The sequence below is a fragment of the Thamnophis sirtalis genome, unplaced genomic scaffold, assembly GCF_051295495.1.
Source record: "Thamnophis sirtalis isolate CommonGarterSnake01/CBP01778 unplaced genomic scaffold, rThaSir2_p1.2 scaffold_5, whole genome shotgun sequence".
Lineage (NCBI taxonomy): Eukaryota > Metazoa > Chordata > Lepidosauria > Squamata > Natricidae > Thamnophis > Thamnophis sirtalis.
In genome coordinates this window covers 124,548,633-124,570,168 of record NW_028261385.1, presented here as the reverse complement: position 1 = coordinate 124,570,168, position 21,536 = coordinate 124,548,633, and the positions used below count along the sequence as shown (strand labels likewise).

General features: G+C 37.3%; 1 protein-coding gene across 1 annotated transcript in view; it reads left to right on the top strand.

Annotated features, from left to right (window-relative positions):
* Positions 1-21,536, top strand: part of PCSK2 (proprotein convertase subtilisin/kexin type 2) — a 114,160-nt gene that overhangs the window by 14,898 nt on the left and 77,726 nt on the right. The window contains exons 2-3 of the mRNA XM_087716839.1: positions 5,840-5,928; positions 20,307-20,322. Of these exons, the coding sequence (XP_087572965.1) occupies positions 5,840-5,928; positions 20,307-20,322 (105 nt within the window). The remainder of the gene's footprint in view (positions 1-5,839; positions 5,929-20,306; positions 20,323-21,536) is intronic.

Genomic DNA, 21,536 nt, shown 5'->3' with positions numbered 1-21,536 from the left:
TGTCGTGATAACTGGAAGGTCTCGATAAAGAATGGAAACATGAGAAAGACCTCTGTAGCTTTTCAGAGGTACCCAAAAGGATATGCCGATGCATTATTTAAAACTAATCCTTTCATACAGTAACCACATTAATCCTTGCCTTCCACATTTCTCATTATGTAAAAAAGATCAGGAGTATTTCATTAGGAGGTAGCCAAGTAGGTCATGGTCCTTTTCATTGTCATGATTTGGAAGAAGATTGCAGAATGGAGAGGAGCAGCTAAGCAGGCAGATGTGAATTATTCTGAAGAAGAAAGTGCACCGAGATGTTCAGCATAGACGAAACTGTTCTGCCAGAGCAGTCTCATGGAAGAATACACATGCTTTCTCTCTCAACCTTATCCGCCTATATATAAGATGTGCGTCAGCAGTGTGGGTTCAACAACCCATCTTTTACTCTTTGAAATGTCAAGAGAGACTAGCTTTGGAAAATATTTGTTCATATATATATATATATATATATATATATATATATATATATATATATATATATATATATATATATATATATATATATATATATATATATGTGTGTGTATGTGTATATATATATATATATATATATATATATATATATATATATATGTGTGTGTGTGTGTGTATATATATATATATATATATATATATATATATATATATATATATATATATATATATATATGTGTGTGTGTGTGTGTGTGTGTGTGTATATATATATATATATATATATATATATATATATATATATATATATATATATATATATATATATATATATATATATATATGTGTGTGTGTATATATATTTGTCCGCAAAGCCAGATCTATTCTTTTATTTCTGTTTTTAATTCTTCACTGCTCAGAATCATGAAACTGAGATAGCAGCCATACAAATTAATAAAGAAACAAACAGATGTAACATAAATACCCGCTTAGATCCAAACTTACTTATCTCCCTGTAGATAATTTTTCAATTGAATATCTTAAAGGATCACATTTCCTTGACTTTGACTGAACAAAACCAAGTTAAAAAATTAGAATAGAATAGAATAAACAGAGTTGGAAGGGACCTTGGGGGTCTTCTAGTTCAACCCCCTGCTCAGGCAGGAAACCCTATACCGCTTCAGACAAATGGTTGTCCAATTTCTTCTAAAAATCTCCAGTTTTGGCACATTCACAACTTCTGGAGGCAATTTGTTCCATTGATTAATTGTTCTGTCAGGACATTTCTCCTTAGTTCTAGGTTGCTTGCTTCTCTCCTTGATTTGCTTCTTGTCCTGCCCTCAAGTGCTTTGGAGAATAGCTTGACTCCCTCCTCTTTGTGGCAACCCCTGAGATATCGGAACACTGACATCTGGTATGTTCCAAGGATAAATAAAAATTTCCAGCTAACATAGCAAAATAAATTATTAATTATCCTGTAATTATGAGAAGTATCATAAATAACAATTTACTTCCCCAAAGTGTAGACATTCCAGTGATGCTCTACCTGCGTTTGGTGCTTTTAGAAGGAGATAATTTGGGGCTTATGATATTATATCTATGTTTCAGGGGTGGGTTGTTGCCGGCGTTACTGCTGGTTTGCAACCTGCATGCAATGTGCGTGCAAGCAAAGTGAGCACGCTTGCCAGATGCACGCAGCACGCACATGCGCTATTCAATGTAACTTATTCTTCGCGCATGCGCAGAACAATTTACAGTGAACTGCACATGCATAGTCACTAAATGGCGGCGGCCAAGTAGCTGAGAGAGAACTGGTTCAGGGGCCTGGTAGGCCTGGGTTGCTGCCGGTTCTTCGACCTAGGCCTGAATTCCACTACCGGTTCAGCTGAACCAGGCTGACCCAGCAGCAACCCACCTCTGCTATGTTTATACCCAAATGTGGATTTTTGAATAGAGGCAGCTCTACTGAGAGAATCCTAGCTGCCTCTGGGAATCCGAAATAAAAACATGCACACTTACCAACATCCCCCCTCAATCTTACTTTCCTTCCTTTTTTCCTTTTTTCCCTACTTTCTAAAAACAAAAGTTAGAAGGCATCATCCCTCATTTGGTGGGGAGAACAAAGTCTGCCACCTCCTCACTTGAGCTCTCCCTTAACATTTACTTGTCCTTCTCAACAAATGTAATTGCCATGAAGTAATTTTTGAATTTAAATCTTCCTTCCTGGATCCAATACCCCATCAAGTCAGGAAAATGAGAAGCCAAGGAATCTAGCCTGAAGCAGAATTGTCTCACCGGGCAACTTGATCTCATCATTTTTGACATGTGGCATGTCTATAAACATTCAGTGTCATCTTTTTTGAGAAAAAAGACTAGCAAGACTAGCCATTATGGGTTGCGTTCCACAAACTTGAAGGTTACAACATGCAGACCTGCCCAGCAATTCTGTAGAGTATCTTGGTGGTATGGACCATTCAATCGCTATAGATGGTTATCACAATTTCTGGAGAAGTACTCTGTAAATAAAATTCAAGAACAAAAAATACTCAGCCAAACAAAAACAAGCAGCTTAAAAATATCCCTTCCTCCCTTCCTCTCCTTCTTATTGCATGAATCTGAATTTTTGAAACATGTGCCCAACCCACTATACTAAAGTTAGCCCATGAATTCTTTCTTGTTTATTCAAAAGTCATGCTGCTTGGTATTTTGAGAGTCAAAGTTTAGAGACGGTGAGATTGGGCAAGAGGAGGCAGCTGGCATCAAATTTTATAATCCTGTAGATCAGATGTATGGACTTCATTCCAAGACAGAATACACATAACTAGTGCCTCCCAGTTAGATATCAAGAGCTTTCTTCAGGATGCCAGCAATACATTGTGAAATATGATGGGTTATTTCTCTGGCCTTTTATTATGTAATGTCCCTGCTTATGCTTGTCAGTCAGGAAGGAACTGTAAGAAATAATTTGAGGATCCAGTTTTCAAAGGCACGTTGCTGGGTATAAGTGGAATAAAAAAAAAAATTCAGATGGATGCCAAGCAAACCTTTCTCTACTAGAATGTAAAACATGAGATACCTCCCAAGAATAACGTATCATTCATTTTTAACAAATACAGTAGAGGAATATATGAACCACCAATGGTATAGGAAGATTTATCTGCATTTATTGTCTATATCATAGTTGTCCAAACTTTTGGCTTGCTTGGCCCACATGGAATGAAGAGGAATTGTCTTGGGACACATATCTATATTCATTAACTGTTGTGGCCCAGCAGGATCCGGTTGAGCTGCTGATGGACTCGGATAGCAAGGAACCATATGAGTCTTCCCTGGACAATGTGGAGGACCCTGGGCACTCAGAACAGGGACTATAGAGGCTGGTTGGCCACCAGGAGGAGCCTGAGGCATGGAGCAGTGGGGAGGATCAAAGGCAGTTTGTCCCTGATGTTAGATTGAGAAGGGCTGAGAAACGAAAGCAGCAACTCCATAGGCAGACTCACAGAAGATAATTAAGCACGGGTGGTTGGCCCCTCCCAAGGGAGATTATAGGTGAGGTGTTGGGAGGGGACATTTGCAGGAAACAACCATTCGAATTAGTAGTTAAGAAAATCTATCTGTGTATTCTAGCCGTGTCTGTTCATTTGGAGTATCTGCATTGCTGCATTTGAACTATCTGTTACTCTATTGAACGTGAGTTGCCTGGGCCCTCAGCCAAAGGATTCGTTATCTCAGTAATTGAACAGTGGCAAATAGCCAAGCCTGTGTTCTGGTTTATTCACAGGCCAGGGGGTCAGAACAATTAACTATATGATATATTTTATAACAAACACCTTTATCTTTTATTATCTTGTGGGGCTGCTTTACTAGTTGCCCAGGACCACATACAGCTTTGGCCTTGGGGTGCACATGTGTGGTCTACATAAAGGCTGTTAGACTGATGAAATTTACGGCCTATATCATGGTTTTCCAACCTTTAGTCTTGCCTGGGCTGCATTGAGTGAAGAGGAATTGTCTTGGGGCGCATATAAAATTTAGTTAATATATTGTAGTGTAAAAGCTTCCTCCTGGTCTCTATAAAGGCTGTGGAACTGATAGAAACAAACAAAATAAGGTTCATTCAAAGCTGACATTCAAAATGATTTAGATATTTAAGAAAGAAAACCTCTTATTGTTCTAATAAAAGGAAGAGTATGGATACCCTTCAGTTGTCCTAAGAACACCTTAGATTGAGGCTGATTCCACCCATGGATTTCTCCTATTTGTTCACTTTCTCATGACTCACATAATCCCATTTCATTTAAACCATGGGTGCCAGTTGCAGTTGCTTTAAATATTGTTTTCTTTTAGGAAGCCAGTGCTTTTCAATACAGTTATTTTATTGTTTCATCATAAAAAGCTAGAATCCATCCATTTTCTATCTCCACCCCCATCCTTATACAATCTGCCAAACCTCATTCTTCTGTTATTTTGTGCTGATGTTCTCTGCCACAGTTTCTCAAGGCGAATTTATTGATTTATTTTTCTAATGTAGTAACTTCCCAAATTTATCAGTCTAGGTCTTCTCTCCTCTGTGCCTCCTTGTACAAAATTACTTCTTAAGAAGTCACTGGGTGGGAGAAATAGAATTGATACAGATTTATTTCACCCCTCCCTGGTGCCCTCTTCCAAAGCAACCAGTAAGGAAACATCCATCTACATTGGCAGCCAACTGCTGAAATGATTGTCCAAGCTTAGTAGCAGCAGTTTCAAGTTCAATTTTAGAAAGTAGCAGCAATTGGTAACCAATTGACTGATCTTACAAACACTAGTAACACAACAAGGAGAAGCCTTGCTATCTATGGATAACATGGGCCATTTCTGAATAAGTCCAGTTGTTCAACTGGAAAGTAATTCACTGCAATGCTTGCATGGCAGAATGCACACCAGCCCCCCAACATGTCATCCTGGAAGCATAGCTACTAGATAAATATAAATGGATAGAAAATGGCAGGCTTAAAAAGAATCACCTGTCTGCCATGTTTGTCTCACAGTGGATGAAAGAAGCCAAATGACATCACGCACATTGTAAAATTGTTATGCAGACAATACAAATGATGACATCTAGGGAATAATTTGTGATGGCATGGTAGGCATTTATACAAATACCTTTGCTTTTCACTAAGGATTTCTTTTTTGGTCTCCAGAGAGCCATTTAAACCAACATAAACCACAGTTGTCTCACTACTCTTTACTATCACTTTTAAATGTGTGCAATTTTATGGACCATTATTTCCTTGCTTATCCTTATTTTCCCTTTCTTTTAGATCATAAGCAAAATATGCAATCATGAAATGTTTAACTATGGAGATAAAGATGGCAATTTAGGTGATCCCTAAAAGAGCTAAATAGGATTTAACATGGTTAGGAATGGGGTAATAAAACATCAGAAATTCCAAGACTATAGGGTAACTTGGAAGGCTTTTTAAAAAAAATCTGGAAGAAGGTAATGACAAACTAGTTCTGAGAAACTATATGGCCATGGCCATCAGATGATGAAGAAATTGAGCAAGTGATTACCTATTTTATGTAGGTACAAACATTGTACCTGAATTGCCCTAACAATGCACATTCTAGAGTAATAGGTATTTTGCATTTTAAACTATGTTTTTTAAATTTACAACATTCGCTTTTTCATAATTTTTCATTTATTGTTTTTGTCAATGTAAGTTGCCAACATATTTTAAATTTCCTCTTTTCTTGTATCTTAGATAATGTGAGATGCTTTTAATGATTGCAAGTTTAACTACCACGAATAGAAAATATACTGTAATTTATTCCAGTGTGGCTAACATTCCAACAATCAGTCTAATGATTTCAATATCATTTTTTTAAAATTTAGCTCCCCTTTATAGAGGATGGCTACCACTTTTCCCATAATGGCTTAGCCAAAAGTCGAAGGCGGAGGAGTCTTCAGAGAAAGATCCCAGGGTAAGTGATCCATCAATGGCATCCTTTCTAACTATCGTAAAAGTTATGCTACCAACTTGAATGACTTTAAAAGGAGAAACACAAGAGACAACTAAACATGATGACTGTATATTACCTCCAAGACTGAAGTAGGAAACTACTCAACTTTAACTGCTGGGAGAGAAAACTGGAAAGGAGATTGCCTTTATGGCCTAATTCTAAGGTTTCTAAAAAGGCATTTGATTGGATGCTATGGAAATAGGATGCTGGGTTAAAGAGCCCTTTGGCCAAATCCAGAACTTACGTTACTCAACATTGGTTCTTCCCACTTGGTTTCCAATTGATGAGTGCAACTGAGCAATCAAAGCCCTCTGCATTTTTTCCCAAAAAAGTCAGTTGCACACATTGCATGTACATAAAAAGAAGCATGACATTTTGAATCCGTAAACATTGTTGAAAATGTCCCCATGTTCTTATATGTTATATATATTTATATATACATCATCAGAAATAGGAAATACCCCAATCTGTCTGCAATTTCTTATACCTCTTGGTTTATTTGCCCCTCCATAATATAGCTATGCAAAGATTCAGACTCAGCTCTAAAAAGTTGCTTCAGTGTCTATAAGCATGCAAACATATATCCATCTGCAAGTATTTAAAGAAATCTCTTCTTTGATCAGGATTGCAAGAAGGCATGGCTGCTTTAAGGAGTTCCAGATGTTACCTGTGTGCTCTAAAGTGACTTTTGGGAATTGAATCCAAAATACTGCCCTAAAAATAAATCTGCCATTATGATTTGATCAGATGAGCTATTATAATAAGCCACTAATAATAGAAGAGATTGGATTATATTAAACTATGATAGTCGTAAACTGCCTCTCTAACATTACAGTTCCATTCTCTGGCTGAGTTAATGGTTTTGCCTATTTGTAGCGGGTTACAGATGTTCAGATCTCTTGGAGAGGAAAGTTGCACTTTCAAACAAAAATGGACAGTTTTTCTGCTTGTACGCACTTCCCCTTTCCTCCCTGATTATCCTTTTGAAATAGTTTTGGCGCCATTTACCTTTAATGGCAGTAATCCATCTCCATTTTGTAAGGCTCATGAGCAAAGGACTTTTTTTTTTTTTGCGGTTGGGGATGATTTCACACAGAGAAAATATGCTTCGCTTTAGCTTTTCCCTGAACTGTTTTGGTTACTGAATTTGCAAAAGCTATCTTCCTTTATTCTCACACATCACATCCATGTTTGTCTAAAAAAATGTTTGTTGTAGTGAGTGCCACTCTCCTTTTCCACTTACACAATAACCAAGGAGGATAACACTATTATTACACTTGAGACCCAAAATTCCATTAATTACCTTCCAATGAAAGTAAAAATGCAAGTGATAGTATTTATTACTCATTCCTTGTCTTGTATCATCTGCCCAAAGCAGCTTCTATTGGTAGCCAAGACTTGTAAGATTTACATCAGCCCTATAGGGTTGACCAGATAAAGTAACAGACACTGTGTAGACCTAAAGCTACTTTGATTAGTATAGCTAGAAAAACAGAACCTTCCATTTCTGAACATACTTCCTTACTTCCCCTTTTCAACTTCATGTAAATTAGAATTGGTGTTGCTGCTACTGTTGTCTGAAGGATTTTCCTAAGCCACTTCCTTGGTCTGCACTCAATCCTTATTTATTTGATGGCTACCTTGGTAATGGTAGGGCTTCTCTCTGTCCTTCAAAGCTGTTCTCTTCTGTACTGCTTACAATTTCAAATCATATGTAAATATATCAAAAATGTTAAGTTTTAGCAAAGCTCTAGTTCGAATTCATTTGATTCTTAACTTCCCCGCTAATGAGAACACACAGTTTCAACTCAAATGGAAAACTTCAAAATCAAATTTAGATGATTCCACTTTTACTTTTTGTAATAAATTTTCAAAACAGGCTGAATTCAGACCAAGTTTGAGAAAAAAACATAGCTATAACCTTATTGGATCGGCAGTTCCTGAGAGGTGGGCTTCTTTTATCTTTAGTCTGTTTGTTTCTGTTACATGCAGTTAAGGAAGACAAAAGCAAGAAATAAATAATGAGTTGCCTAGAATCCATTTAGATTGAGGGGTGGATAAATTTCATGAATATATGCATGCATACAAAATATTCATAGGATCATTCTGTTCCTACTCTGCTTTACAATATGTTCTTAAGGAAAAGATCACCCACAAAGCTGCAGCTGAGATGGAAAACCAATGAGAACGGAAGATGCACATTTCTGTAGTGAGTGAGAAGCAATGGGACTACAGCCTGGATAATATTCAGTAATACAACTTTGCTAACTGGGAGAGACAGGAGGAGATGATTCTAACCCTTTTATTGTAAATGAAAACCATTATTGGAAATAAAAAGCTAAATATCAGTTCGTGTTTCTGTCTCAGCAAGGGAGTTAAAGAAAATGAAAACAGAATACCCCGAGGATAACAGGTGGCCAAAGAGCTTTCTTAACAAGAATGCAATTTCATGTTCCTCCAAGCCACATGCTGCCATGCACTCCCAGAACAATTGTGTTTTGCAGTGTTTTGGTTTTCCATATTCACCTCTTCCACTTCTTTTTGAGGAAAGCTGCAAAATCAGATTGGAAGTTTCTAAACACTAAAATATAATCTCCAAGACTTCTAGGAACAGCCCCATAAGATCCTGAAGTTTCCTCTCTCACCATACGTGGGGTGGGAGTTTTGCCCTTTGGAGGTTCTTCAGAATGATAATGGAAGGCCCTGCCAATGTCAGAGAAGGCAAAACAAGACCATTTGAATGATATGTCAGGCATGAGCATCTGTAGGGAACAAGGGACTGAGTGACATTGCTAGGATCATGAGACGGTTGATCAAATATTGCAATTTGCATCAGTTGTAACTGAGGCAACCCACATTATTTGTGTCACTTGCAGAAGAAACCCATGCAATCTGGAGTATCATCATAGCTCTATTGCATGCCTAGCACAGCATCCGTAACTGCTTTCAGTCCTCTAGGCTTGAAACCCAACACTTTCTCTTAAGATGCCCCTAAAATGGAGGAAAGGGATATATCAGCCTTAGAGCTGATATATAGCTTCTGCATTAATTTTCCTGCCATAATTTATTTTTAAAACACAAACAAAAGACAAACATGAAAAAGAGGAGAAACAGGAATGCAGTGGCTCTTTTATCTTGCAATAATGCCATGAAAGCTGGAACATTTGTCTAAGGTAGATTCTTTTCTCCATCCCTTGTTGACCATGGGTCCCCTGTGGCCACACATTTTCTCCGATTTTTCATTAGCTGCTCTGACCGAGCTCTAAAGCTGCCTTTTAAGCAGCATTTCAGAGCAGGATGGGTCTTTAAACCTCTCTGTGTTCCAAAATTAGTCACAGCTAGAAGTCAGCAGTTTATAATATACTGAATAATAGGTTAAGTGCCAAACACACAGTATGTTTCATTCAATTCTGCCCATTTGGGCCAGAACTGCTCTCTAAGTCAGCTGCCTTGAAATTTGTGCCTTCCAGATGTGTTAGACCAGTGTTTCTCAACCTTGGCAACTTGAAGATGTCTGGACTTCAACTCCCAAAATTCCCCAGCCAGCATCTGCTGGCTGGGGAATTCTGGGAGTTGAAGTCCAGACATCTTCAAATTGCCAAGGTTGAGAAACACTGTGTTAGACAGCAACTCCCCAAATTCCCAGCCAGCATTGTTGCTGCCATTGCTGACTGAGAACTCTGAAAATTGTAGTAATACTAAAATCCTAATTTAGAAGGGATTGGGTTGGGAAAAGATTTGTGAAACATTTCAGTCGAGGAAATTACTTATAAATGAAATTATTTAGATAAATATTGTTCTCATGGAAAACAATCCCAGAATGACTGCATATTCTGAAGCCATTCATTTTATATCATTCCAGATTTTAACCAAATATAAATATTTATTGCACAAATTATAATGTTTCCGGCATTACTTACATACTCTTTCATAGTTTGATTCTCTCCTTCAAACCACCCCTAGGGAGCTCATTATGTTAGTAACAATGAGATCTCCAGTGGTTGTTTGAAGAAGCAAAGCATTTTCCTTATGGATAGTTTAATAAAATCAAGCTGACTTCCCACAAATTACCATCCATTTCCCCCTGAAAGAACTGGAAGTTCAAATAATAATAAAATGGTAACATAATAGACAGGTGCTCTGAATCTATATATATGTATGTGAACAAGAGTAAAACAGAGGGAGAGACAGAACTAATCATAAGACAATAATTAGAATAAACAAAGGGCTAAGCAATCTATGAGCATTAAGGCATTGTGTAAAAAATTCCAATTCTTTGCCTTTCTTTTCGTTTGGTCACTGTCCTGAATTACTGAAGTCCAAAAGAACTAGGTTGCAAAATTGCAGGCGACCACTAGGCGGCAGTAAAGAACAATTTATCTGCAGATTCCTTCTATCATCTATCGGTCATCTGGATTTCTACAGCCTAGACTGGTAATTCTAATTGAAGTAATAGCATGTAGATTTCTTTAAGTCACACGAAACTTGGAATTTGATTTCAGGAAAGAAAGGCAACATTTTCCCCAAAATAGCTCTCAGCTTCCTGGCAAATACACTGTGCCGAAAACATACAAATATATGAGTTCATCACTTACTTTTCAGGTTAAGATGGCTCTGATATAGGCTCCCATGGAGATGTCTTCTGTTCCACACTATTAAATAACTGCAAGCACACAAGTGTTAACTACACTAAATATGTTTAAAGGATTTTTATAATGTTGTCATGGAAAACAACATCTGTCACCATGCTTTAAGACACAATAAGGAATCTTTTTGAAAGATAATGATCATAGGGAGCCGAGGTGGTGCAGTGGTTAGGGTGCAGTACTGAAGGCCACTACAGCTGACTGTTATCTGCAGTTCAGCGGTTCTAATCTCACCGGCTCAAGGTTAACTCAGCCTTCCATCCTTCCAAGGTGGGTGAAATGAGGACCCAGACTGTGGGGGCAATATGCTGACTCTGTAAACCGCTTAGAGAGGGCTGAAAGCCCTATGAAGCGGTATATAAGTCTAATGGCTATTGCTATTGCTATTGCTATTCAAGATCCAGATTATCTGGAAGAAATCCATTCAATGAAAAAAAAATCATGCATAAACAGAGGCTTATGCAGATAGGTGAAACAAGTACAGATAAATGTATTAAATATGGTGGGATAGTACCTTTTATTTCCTGCCCAACTTTTACATATTGAGGCTCAAGGACACGAAACATTCAAACTCAGAGTTACAGATTGTGGATCTAAAACTAGAAATCTTTCATGTTTCTTTTGTCTTCTCAGACATACTTTACAGGATCATCCTCTATGGGCATCCAAGCAGCTGCATGGGTAAACAAGAAGTGTGATGAGACTGTGAGGTGTGATTATGAGCATACTTGTGCTATAAAATTTTAAATTAGATTCACTCAAAAGAAGAATTGTATTTCAAATAAGAAACTACATCTCTTCACACCCCCTTCAAAGCAGTATGTTTCCCTTGCCATTAATTGATTGGTGGGCATATTTCTTTTCATTAAACAGAAAAAGATTCAGAAATTTAACTCGACAAAAGCCATCGTTCAGCAGGAAACACCAGGCCAAGGAGTAAACTAAGCAAACATAATATACCTATTTGGGCCCCGTTGAGCCAAGTTTCTCCCCCCGCCATTTTATTTTCATGTAGAAATAGATATGTCTCTATCTAGTATTAAAATAAAATGAAAAGTGAACTGAAATTAAAACTTCTACATGAATCAATACTTAATCACTTCATATTAAAAAAAACCAGATATAGAGAAGCAAATAGTATATTTATGCAGTCTGGTGCTATCCTGTAAATTAACTAGGCTTATTTTTTCCTGCAAGTAATAAACACAAACAAGCTTCCACCACAATTTATAAACAAGTTTAGTCTTCGTTAGCCATATATGATAGACTATAGGTTTGCCTTCAGCTGACTCTCTAAACTGTAATTTGTTGAAACAGGAGTGGAAACTTCCAGCCTGTGGGGAGTCTCAGAGAGGAATAGAAAAATAGACTTCTGGGTGAACAATTGCTAATGAGGAAATTAAAGTCAATCTCAGTATATTGAATAATAATTTAGCTTCTTTCTTAATGCATTCAAGCTGCAAAATTGGGCATACAACCAGAACCACTAAAGACTACCAGGGTTGCAGTTTTAGTTTTAGTTTTTTATGCTGGTAAGGTGACAGATCCAACGAGTATCGCCAATTCATCGTGATGAGTTGGAAATCTTATACTTACCCAGTACTGTGTAGAATTCAAATTGTGCACTGGGGTAGTCACATAAAAGGAGAATTAAACAGCAAAGTAATTGAAATGAATAATAAATAAGAGAGGGGGAAGCAAATTTAGAAGCAGAAAAGCCTAATTGGCCTGTAAAGCAAAAAAAAAAAAAGTCTTGCTTAATCCGATGGAATAGCATTTACAGTTAGCATTCTTATCAAATTAAAATGTGTTACATTGTCTCATTAATTAGGAGGAGGTAGCACAATTCTTTCATATGGAAATTAAGAGAATTTTGTTACTGGTAGAATACTGCTTATTCAGTGTCATTTTTCCCCACCCATCCCCAACACCCCCATGGAAGATTCTCTTAAGTTTATTCTAATGGCTCTTGGTGACATGTTCCAACTGCAGCCCTTCAAATGGATTAAAGCTTTGTCAGACAAATTTCTTGCTAAAATACTATCTATTTTTCCACAGAGCCTTATGTGAGGTACAGGGATTCTCAGAAAATTCATCAACTGATACGGTTATACTCAGAGATGGGTTGCTCCCGGATCGGCCCAGATCAGCCAAACCAGTAGTGGTGGCAGTGGGAGGCTCCACCCACCTGCCCGGATGCTTCTGCGCATGTGCAGAAGTGTCATGAATGCGTGCACGCCAGCACAAACAAACCGGTAGCACCAGGATTTGAAACCCACCTCTGGTTATACTAGCTCCCCCATCCTTGCAGTGCAGCAATTCATAAAACTTCATCTATAAACATGTTATTTGCCATGATTTTCAAAACACAATATCTGGGTTCATGTAGTACTCAAAGACAAAAATAAAATCCTGTTGAAGCCTAGTCCTTTTCATTTGATTTTTGTCTTTGAGTACTGCATAGATTGAGGTTGATGAGGTTCAGAATAGTTTCTTCTAGAAAGTTGAAGGAAATCTTAGTTATTTCACAGAAACTTAATTTTGGGATTTTAACATTCCAAATCCTTAGTCTATAGTCATGCCAGGTAGGAGTTCCAAAAATGTGGGCTAATGTATCTAAAATATCCCTTGGAATAGAATGGTCTAACTCTTCTAATAATTGTTGATAGAAGTTGGGAAGAATAGATTAGGAATATCTCCAGTTTGGTAAAGAATCTAGAATAAACATCCTTGAAAGGTTTTCTAGACTTCTCTTAAACACAGCTAATGAAGGGAAGCCCATCACATCTATGCGTAATTCATTCCACTGTCTCTTATTGATAGGATGTTTTATTCCCCCCCCACACACACACAGACACAAAAGTTCCTTCAAAATCTGCCTTCCTATAATTTAAACACATAATTGTATATTCTGGAATAAGAAGCAACTGGTTTTGACCTTCTTCTATGTAATATCCTTTTAGGTATTTGCAAAGTGCTGTTAAATGTTCTTAAACTTTGTTAAAGATACATACAGTACTCTGATCCTTCAATATTTTTCATAGATCCTCCACCCTCACAATATTTTGAGAGCTCAGTTACTGTATTTAATCTTCACTAGTGGTGAGGAAGGTCTCTTCTGTGGGTCTGATGCAAGTGTTAAAGATCTCTTATATTATCATGACTCCATCTGGTGGACACCTCTTCAGTCACTCATCGAGGAACAATTTGATCCTGGCAACATTGGGAAATATCTTTGACTCATCTCTCTGGGATGAGTTCTCTCTTCATTTCTAAAAATGATACTGAACACCTACACAACTATAGGAAATGTTGCCATCAAAGATTGTTAGCTTAGTCAGCCAATGGGTAAAATCCCCATATAAAGAATAAAAACTAAGAGTAGTTCTACAACCAATGGAGAAGGGCTGTTCTCCCAAAGCACAATGCATTTTCTGGATGGCAAAGACTGCTTTTGATTACTTATTTTTTCAACTATTAATATTCCAAAATAGCTCCCCATGAATGGAAAAAATATTTTTAAAAAGACTCGTATATTCAATATATAACTTAAATCCTAAAATAGACAAATTCAAATTAATTTGCCATAAAATAAATACGTGAATCAAATAAAGATTAAGAAGATAAATGGTATAACCTTAATTCCTCACAATACTTTCAGAATTGTTTTTGCTTGCACTAATATGAAGCTCAATATTGAGTGTAGACTCTCTTTTGGCATTGGTTGCAGTGAGGGATGGTTTTTCTGTTTAGCACATTAAGCTGATGAATGAAGCAAGAAAGAAGTGGATGACAAGAGCTGTGTACTTAAGCTGAATTACTGTTTTGTTGTCCTGACCTAAATGTCTGGGTCCAATTTAATTTCCAGTTCTTTCTCTTCTTCATGAAGTTAAATCCTGCATATTATATTTATAAGCAATTTAAATCAGAAATCTTTACAGAACAAAGTATTGTCCTATATGGCCATGACCTTTGGATGCCTTCAATCTCAAAGCAGTCTAAACAACTAGTTCATCGGTGAGTCATATAACATATAGAAGAAGAACTGGACTTCTCCCCACTCTCCAAAGGCTTAGAATGTATTTTATCCCTCCATACACAACACAGTATTAATACTCTGGTCAATTTCACTGTACCTGAAATTAAAAGTTTATGACAGAACAATCTCTCCAATGTTCTCAACGTTTAAAATATCTTCTTATCAATGCTCACGATCCTCTTTTTGAAATTCAGTTTGTTGTTGTATATTGTGTATTCAAGTTTGATGTAGTGGTTAAAGTGCTTCCTGAGACCTGGGGAGGGATGCGGGGTGGCGCGGGTGGGGGGAGAGAATGGGTCTGGTTTCAGCTCCAACCTCAATGACCAAAACTAACTCTCTAGATTTTGGTCAATGTCTCTCACCCCAATTCACTTCAGTGGATCGTTGTTATTGTAAAATAACAAGAAGTGAAACCTCCATTTAAGTCTTGCTGTCCATCTGGAGAATATGCAATATATAAATCTGACAAACAAACAAATAAATAGCTGAGGTGTCTATCCAAATCTGTTGGACAACTTCCATAATCACAATTAGCTCATTTAGACCAGATAAAAATGTGGAGTGCTATCTTATTAATTGGTAGGATGCAATTCCTGTGGTAGTACTTGGTCAGCAAAGTCATTTATTCCAGGTACAGAGCAATTTCTGTTTGTCCATTTCGTTGGATGACGTATCCTCAAAGTGCTGAAACAGGTCACAGAAACAGCCATCACAATCAATACTTGGCTAGAGTAACTATCTAAAAACTTTTAATTTTGTAGAGAATTAATTATCCTGGGTACCTTTCATACAGGGCTTTCTTTGGCACAGATAAATCCTGATATTGGCACAAAGCTTTTAAGCTCACCTGAAAGGGATCTGGGCGGTTACCACTTAAAACATTAATGAGGGATGGATTTTCTGTTGTTTTTTTCCTCTACAGTTTCAAAAGTAGATACTACTTTAGCTAGACTGTTATTTAGACTAGCTGAGGGGAAAGTAATCTGAGGACTAATAGCAGTGTGTCACTTCTAAGCTAGCGTTCCTTTATTTCACATCTTCCATTTTTAAGCTTTTTAATTTACATCTACATTTACATTTCACAATGGGATATTTGCAAATATCTTCTCAATTTAAGACTGAGGATGTTTAAAGCAATTCAAGGAAAACCCACTAATTTTGCTTAAAACTATATTAATGTTTCCCCTCAGTTACTTTTTCACAAAATGTTTCTTTTTAACGTATTGGGCCTAACACTGCAGGCAACACACAATTGCTTTTCCCCCAGATTTGTGGAAAATGATTCAGTTTTGTATCTAGAAGGAACAACATTATTGAAGAAATCTTTTTAATCTCTGGCCAGGAATTTAATGCTAGAAATACACCTTCTGGGGTCAGTCTTTCTCATTGCTTTGAACTTAATTATTTTTATTAAATGAATTCTTCATTGTTTCTGTGACATGGAAGCACTGAAGGGAAACAAAAAGGAAGAGGGGAAACATTACTCTGCATTCTGAGAACATTCTTCATATTTTCTTCATGAACAATCAGGGTGTTTGGTTGTGAACAGTAAACATATTTGAAGAGAATCAATTGAAAACTAGTACAACAGTGCAGGATTAAAAAAATAGAATTGGTAATTTTCAAAAATATACTGTTGCTCTATCTTCTCTGAAATACTATTATTTGAATATTAAATATTGGGTTAAGTACCATTTCAAAATCAATTTCTAATTCTGGAATAACAACTACTGGTAAGTTCTAAGTTTATTCCCTGTTTTATTTTTAAGGAAATGACAGGATGCATAAAAATCCAAAGTTCAAATGGGAAAATGAAATAGGATCAAGACTGAAAAGTCTGTAAATAAATTATTCTTAGAAAAATGTGTGGTCCAAATTTTGAAATAAAAATTGACACAGAATTAATTGGTGTTTTTTTTTTAATGAGAATGAGGAGCAAAAATTCTTTGGACTTTTTACACCCAGTGCTTAGAGTACAGACTGCTTCTTCAGAGGCGTCTGGAGGCTAAAACATATGAAGAATGGTTGCAGGGATTAGGTTTGTCCAGGCTAGTGAAAAGAAGGACATGGGGTAATATAATAACAGTGTTTCAATATTTCAGGAGCTGTCACAAGGAAGAGGGGGTCAACCTATTTTCCAGAGCATCAGAAGGCAAGACAAGAAACAATGGATGCAAATTAGACAAGGAGAGAAGCAACTTAGAATTAAGGAGAAACTCCCTAACAGTTAGAACAATTAACCAGTGGAATGGCTTGCCTTCAGTAGTTGTGGGTGCTTCATCACTGGAAGATTTTAAGAAGAAATTGGAACAGCTATTTGTCCAACATGGTATAGGCCGGGATGGCGAACCTATGGCACATGTGCCACAGGTAGCATGCGGAGCCATTTGTTAGGGCACACCAGGCATTGCCCTGTCAGCTCCAGCACGCATGCGCGCTCTGGCCAGCTGACTTTGGCCTTTTGTATCAGCCATTTTTTACCCTCCAGAGGCTTCAAGGAAGCCTCCTGAAGGCTCTGGAGGGCAAAAAATGACAGTACCGGCAAACCAGAAGTCACTTCTGAGTTGCCCGTAGAGCCATTTTTTGCCCTCCAGAGTCTTCAGGAGGCTTACCTGAAGCCTCTGGAGGATGAAAAACAGGCCTAAGGACAAACCAGAAGTCACTTCCAGGTTGCCCATAGGGCCGTTTTTCACCGTCCGGAGGGCGAAAAACGGCCCAACGAGCAACCTGTAAGTTTGGGAATGGTGACTTCCAGTTTTTCCGTAGGGCTGTTTTTCACCCTCTGGAGGCTTCAGGGAAGTTCCTGAAGCTTCTGGAGGGTCTCTGTGGGGTGAGGGGCTGTTTTTGCCCTCCCCAGGCTCCTAGAAAGCCACTGGAGCCTGGGGAAGGCGAAAAAAGCATGCCAAAAGCAGGGGGGTCACACTGGTCACGCACGCATGCATGCCTGGGGAGGGGGGGGGTCACACGTACATGCAAACTGGGTTCATACGCATAGCATTATGGGTTTTGGTATGCCTGCTCATGACCCCCTGCGCTCTCCCCACTTTTGGCACGTCATCCAAAAAAGGTTAGTCATCACTGGTATAGGGACTCATGGTTGTTCAGGGGGTTGGACTAAAAGACCTTCATAGTCCCTTCAAACTACTTATTCTGAGTAGAAAAGGCTGTTCCATTAGCAAGAATTGCTTGCAATTTCCAGAAGCAGTTGTTCAGTTTGTGGAATGCTTAACCAGGACAATTTTGGGTTAGCTGAAATTAAAAAAAAATTACTTTCCTTCAACTTCCTATCTCAATATTTCCTGTTCTTTTTGTAGATCCCAAACCTGTCCTCTTATTTTTCTTGCTTTCAATTCATGGGTCTTGCATCCTGGTTTGTAAAAAATAGCACAGTGGTTCTCCACCTTTTTTTACCACAGACCCTCTAAAATAGGTTTTGGGGCCACGGACCATGGCCACAGACCCCCAAGACTTGACTCAAGATTTAAATCATAACATTTCTTCAAGCTATTGTAGATCCCCTGTGATGACATTACACTCTCCCAAGGGTTCACGGACTACAGGTTGAGAACCACTGGAATAGTATAATCAGATTTGGGGTACAACTGGGCTTGGGTTGTATTCATGACTTATAACATACTAGCCAAAACAGACTGGTACTGCCCTTATTAACAAGGAATAGTGCATGTGTTTAAAATTGGTAATTTACTGAGTGCCTTCTCAATTTCATTAAAATGCATTTTGTGGAAGCAACAATTAGTTTGGGTAGCAAAGATCAGTACAGTTAGTTCTCATCTTGTAATGCCCATAGTGTACGGAATATTGCAACTTGGAAATTGTAAAGTACTTCCATTAATGAATCAAATAAAAGGACAATAGATAGGCTGTACATCTGTGGAATTAAGAAAAGAGATAGGATATAATAGATTTAAATAAGGTTCATCTTATCTCGTAGAGTGGAGTGGTAAATGCATGCCAGAAACTGAAAATGTAACATTACTTACAAATGAAAGAGATGTAGTGCTTACTAGAAACTATCAGTTGAAGCTGTTGTAAATATAATGAATATAGGAATGGATAGGTTCATGAAATTGTATGTCACATTCTAATGAATGGTGCTAGTGGTCATGTTAGAGAAAGTTGACGATTTAAAGGGAAATTGTGCAATATTCTGAATGAAGATGATCCAGGCAAAAACACATTTTGAAAGGTGATATGGCGGCTCTGAAGATATAAGAAGATACAAATAAAGTAATTAGGTCATCCAGAAACTCAAGAATAAATCAGAATTTTGAATGAGGATTACTTAGAAAGAAATCTGTTCCTTGGAATATGACATTTAAGAATAAATCAATTTGTATGTACACGTGCCATTTCCCAAAGTATTAATGCATCAATTATTTATAATGAAAACTCAAGAGAATGAAGAAAGAATGCAAGGATGGTGAGGATTTTGAATTTAGTAGATATAATCCCAAGAATGGGAAGTTGTTATAGAAGAAAAGGAAAAATGTGAAAGAAACTAGAATGAAAGAAAAATGATTCAAGAAAGTATTGTTATAAATGAGTACTAAAATTAGTTTTATCTCTCAAAGAATAAATAGAAAATGGACATAGAGAAATAGAATGTGAAAGTTGCTTGGGATACATTGAAAAGAATCACAATACAGAGTTCCATTAATTGGGGAAGGGGGGTTATACTAATAGGAAATATGAAAAAAATATGATTAGTGAAATGATTAACTGGAAGGGACTGTGAATGGGGAACATAATAATAAAAGGCATATAATAAAATGATGTCAAGAAAATGAACAAGATAAAATTGATATTAAGAAACACTGAAAGAAGTATTTTAGTGATTTGTGAGGTAATACTATTCTGTTGGCTGAAAACCTGCATGATTTGCAGAAAATATTAGAGAGATTTATCTATCTTGCTTTATTGTATAATGCAATAAAGAGGAGACCTCTGAAGCCAAGATACTTATGTTCAACAGGTAAAACTGACTAACATAAATGAAAAAAAATCAAGTAAGTAGCTGAATCACTGTACATTTGGCAGAATGTTTACTGAAGATGGGAACTGAGACATTTCATGACCTGCAATTACTGATAAAAGATAGTGGGCCTTATGTTGTCTGTTCTGAGAAATGAACGTATGCCGAAAGATGTGAAAATGACTGTGAGAGAGTACATTTCTGTTCACACTATTAGTTGAAAGTGAGAGCTTTGTGTATCAGGAGAATAAGTAAGCTGAATGCAGTGGGAATGGGAAAACAAGAAGAAATGGCTCAAGAACGAATGGGAACTGAACTGAGCAACTGCCAGGAAAGGAGAAGGTTTTGAGTAGCTTGTCCTATAAGTAGAAGGAATGGCGATTGAATTTTAAAATAAATAGATGAAGTATTAATAGGTTGGTGTTGAGGGGAAGACCAAGAAGGCAGTACCTGGATAGAACTGAGAAGGTCCTCAAGAAGAAAGAGGTGATCAGTTAATTAGAACAGAAGACCGTAGATGAATCTGTATGTAAACATGGTAGATAGGTGACAGTGTTTTACAAAGATAGAAAGATGTGAAGATCTATACTGAATAAAAAAGGTAAAGCACATATGTGCTAGTCGTTCTCGATTCTAGAGGGTGTTCATCTCTGTTTCAAAGCCAAAGAGACAGTGCTGTCTGAAGACATCTCCGTGGTCATGTGGCTGGCATGACTAAAAGCCAAAGATGCATAGAACACTGTTACCTTCCCACCAAGAGTGGTTCCTATTTTTCTCCTTGCATCTTACATGCTTTTGAACTGCTAGATTGGCAGAAGCTGGGACAAGTAACAGGAACTCACTCTATTACACGGCACTAGGGATTCGAATCACTGAACTGCCGACCTTTCTGATCAACAAGCTCAGCATCTTATCCACTGAGCCACTGCGTCCCTTATATACTGAATAAGTGTAAACTAATTTTAATTATATTGCCTATTCTTTTCCTTATCTTGTGCCTTGAATTTCTTTGCTTTACAGTTTCTTACTCCTTTTCATGCATATAATGAGTGGATTCCTCGAAGTAGCACAGCCACCGTCACATAATAGGTATTTACTGCTAGGTCATAAGAATAGACTTTTTAAACTAGCCAGGATGAACTGGAAATATCTTTCACTCTAAGCAATATGTTTGACATGTTTTCTTCCCAAGGTATTGTTGGCACTACTGAGAAACATTTTGGAAAGTTATGTGCATTGAAATACACCCATTATGTGGGAGTTAATTATACCAGACCCAAGAAAATCATAGAAAAGGGTTTGGTTGATTTGCAGTGAGGAATGTCATACTGCAACGTCTAGGGATATTTCATATTGATGCTTAGAGGACAACATGCTATTATTCAGAGTGTATTTCAAGAGGAAATATGGGCTATTAGAGGACAGTGAAGTGGAAGAAATCATGTATGGATAAAATAGAAAGAGATGAGAGCAGCATGAGAAATTGGAAAGGTAAAAGGGATATATTTAGGTTTTTTTTTTAAAGCATTGCTATATTGTCCATTCAAAGACTGATGTGCCTCAGTTCCCCTTAGCATGACCAAGGAAGAGGAAACATAGCCCTCAAATTTGGCATCCAATTTGGGAAAGCTAAGTTATCTCTATATACAGTATAAAGAAATTCAAAATAATGAGTATAATTTCAGGTTAGATAAAATACATCTTATCAAGCATTATCTTTAGTCCTTGGATTAGCAGCCCACCTAAGGGGGGATGGCCATTTGGAAGATGGAGCACATCACCAGCCTAGTTCCCCATGAGATATCTATTTTAGTTTTATTCATTTTCTGGACTGTATGTTTAATATTACCCCACTATTTCTTTGCTTTATCACAAATCCAACAAAGACAAT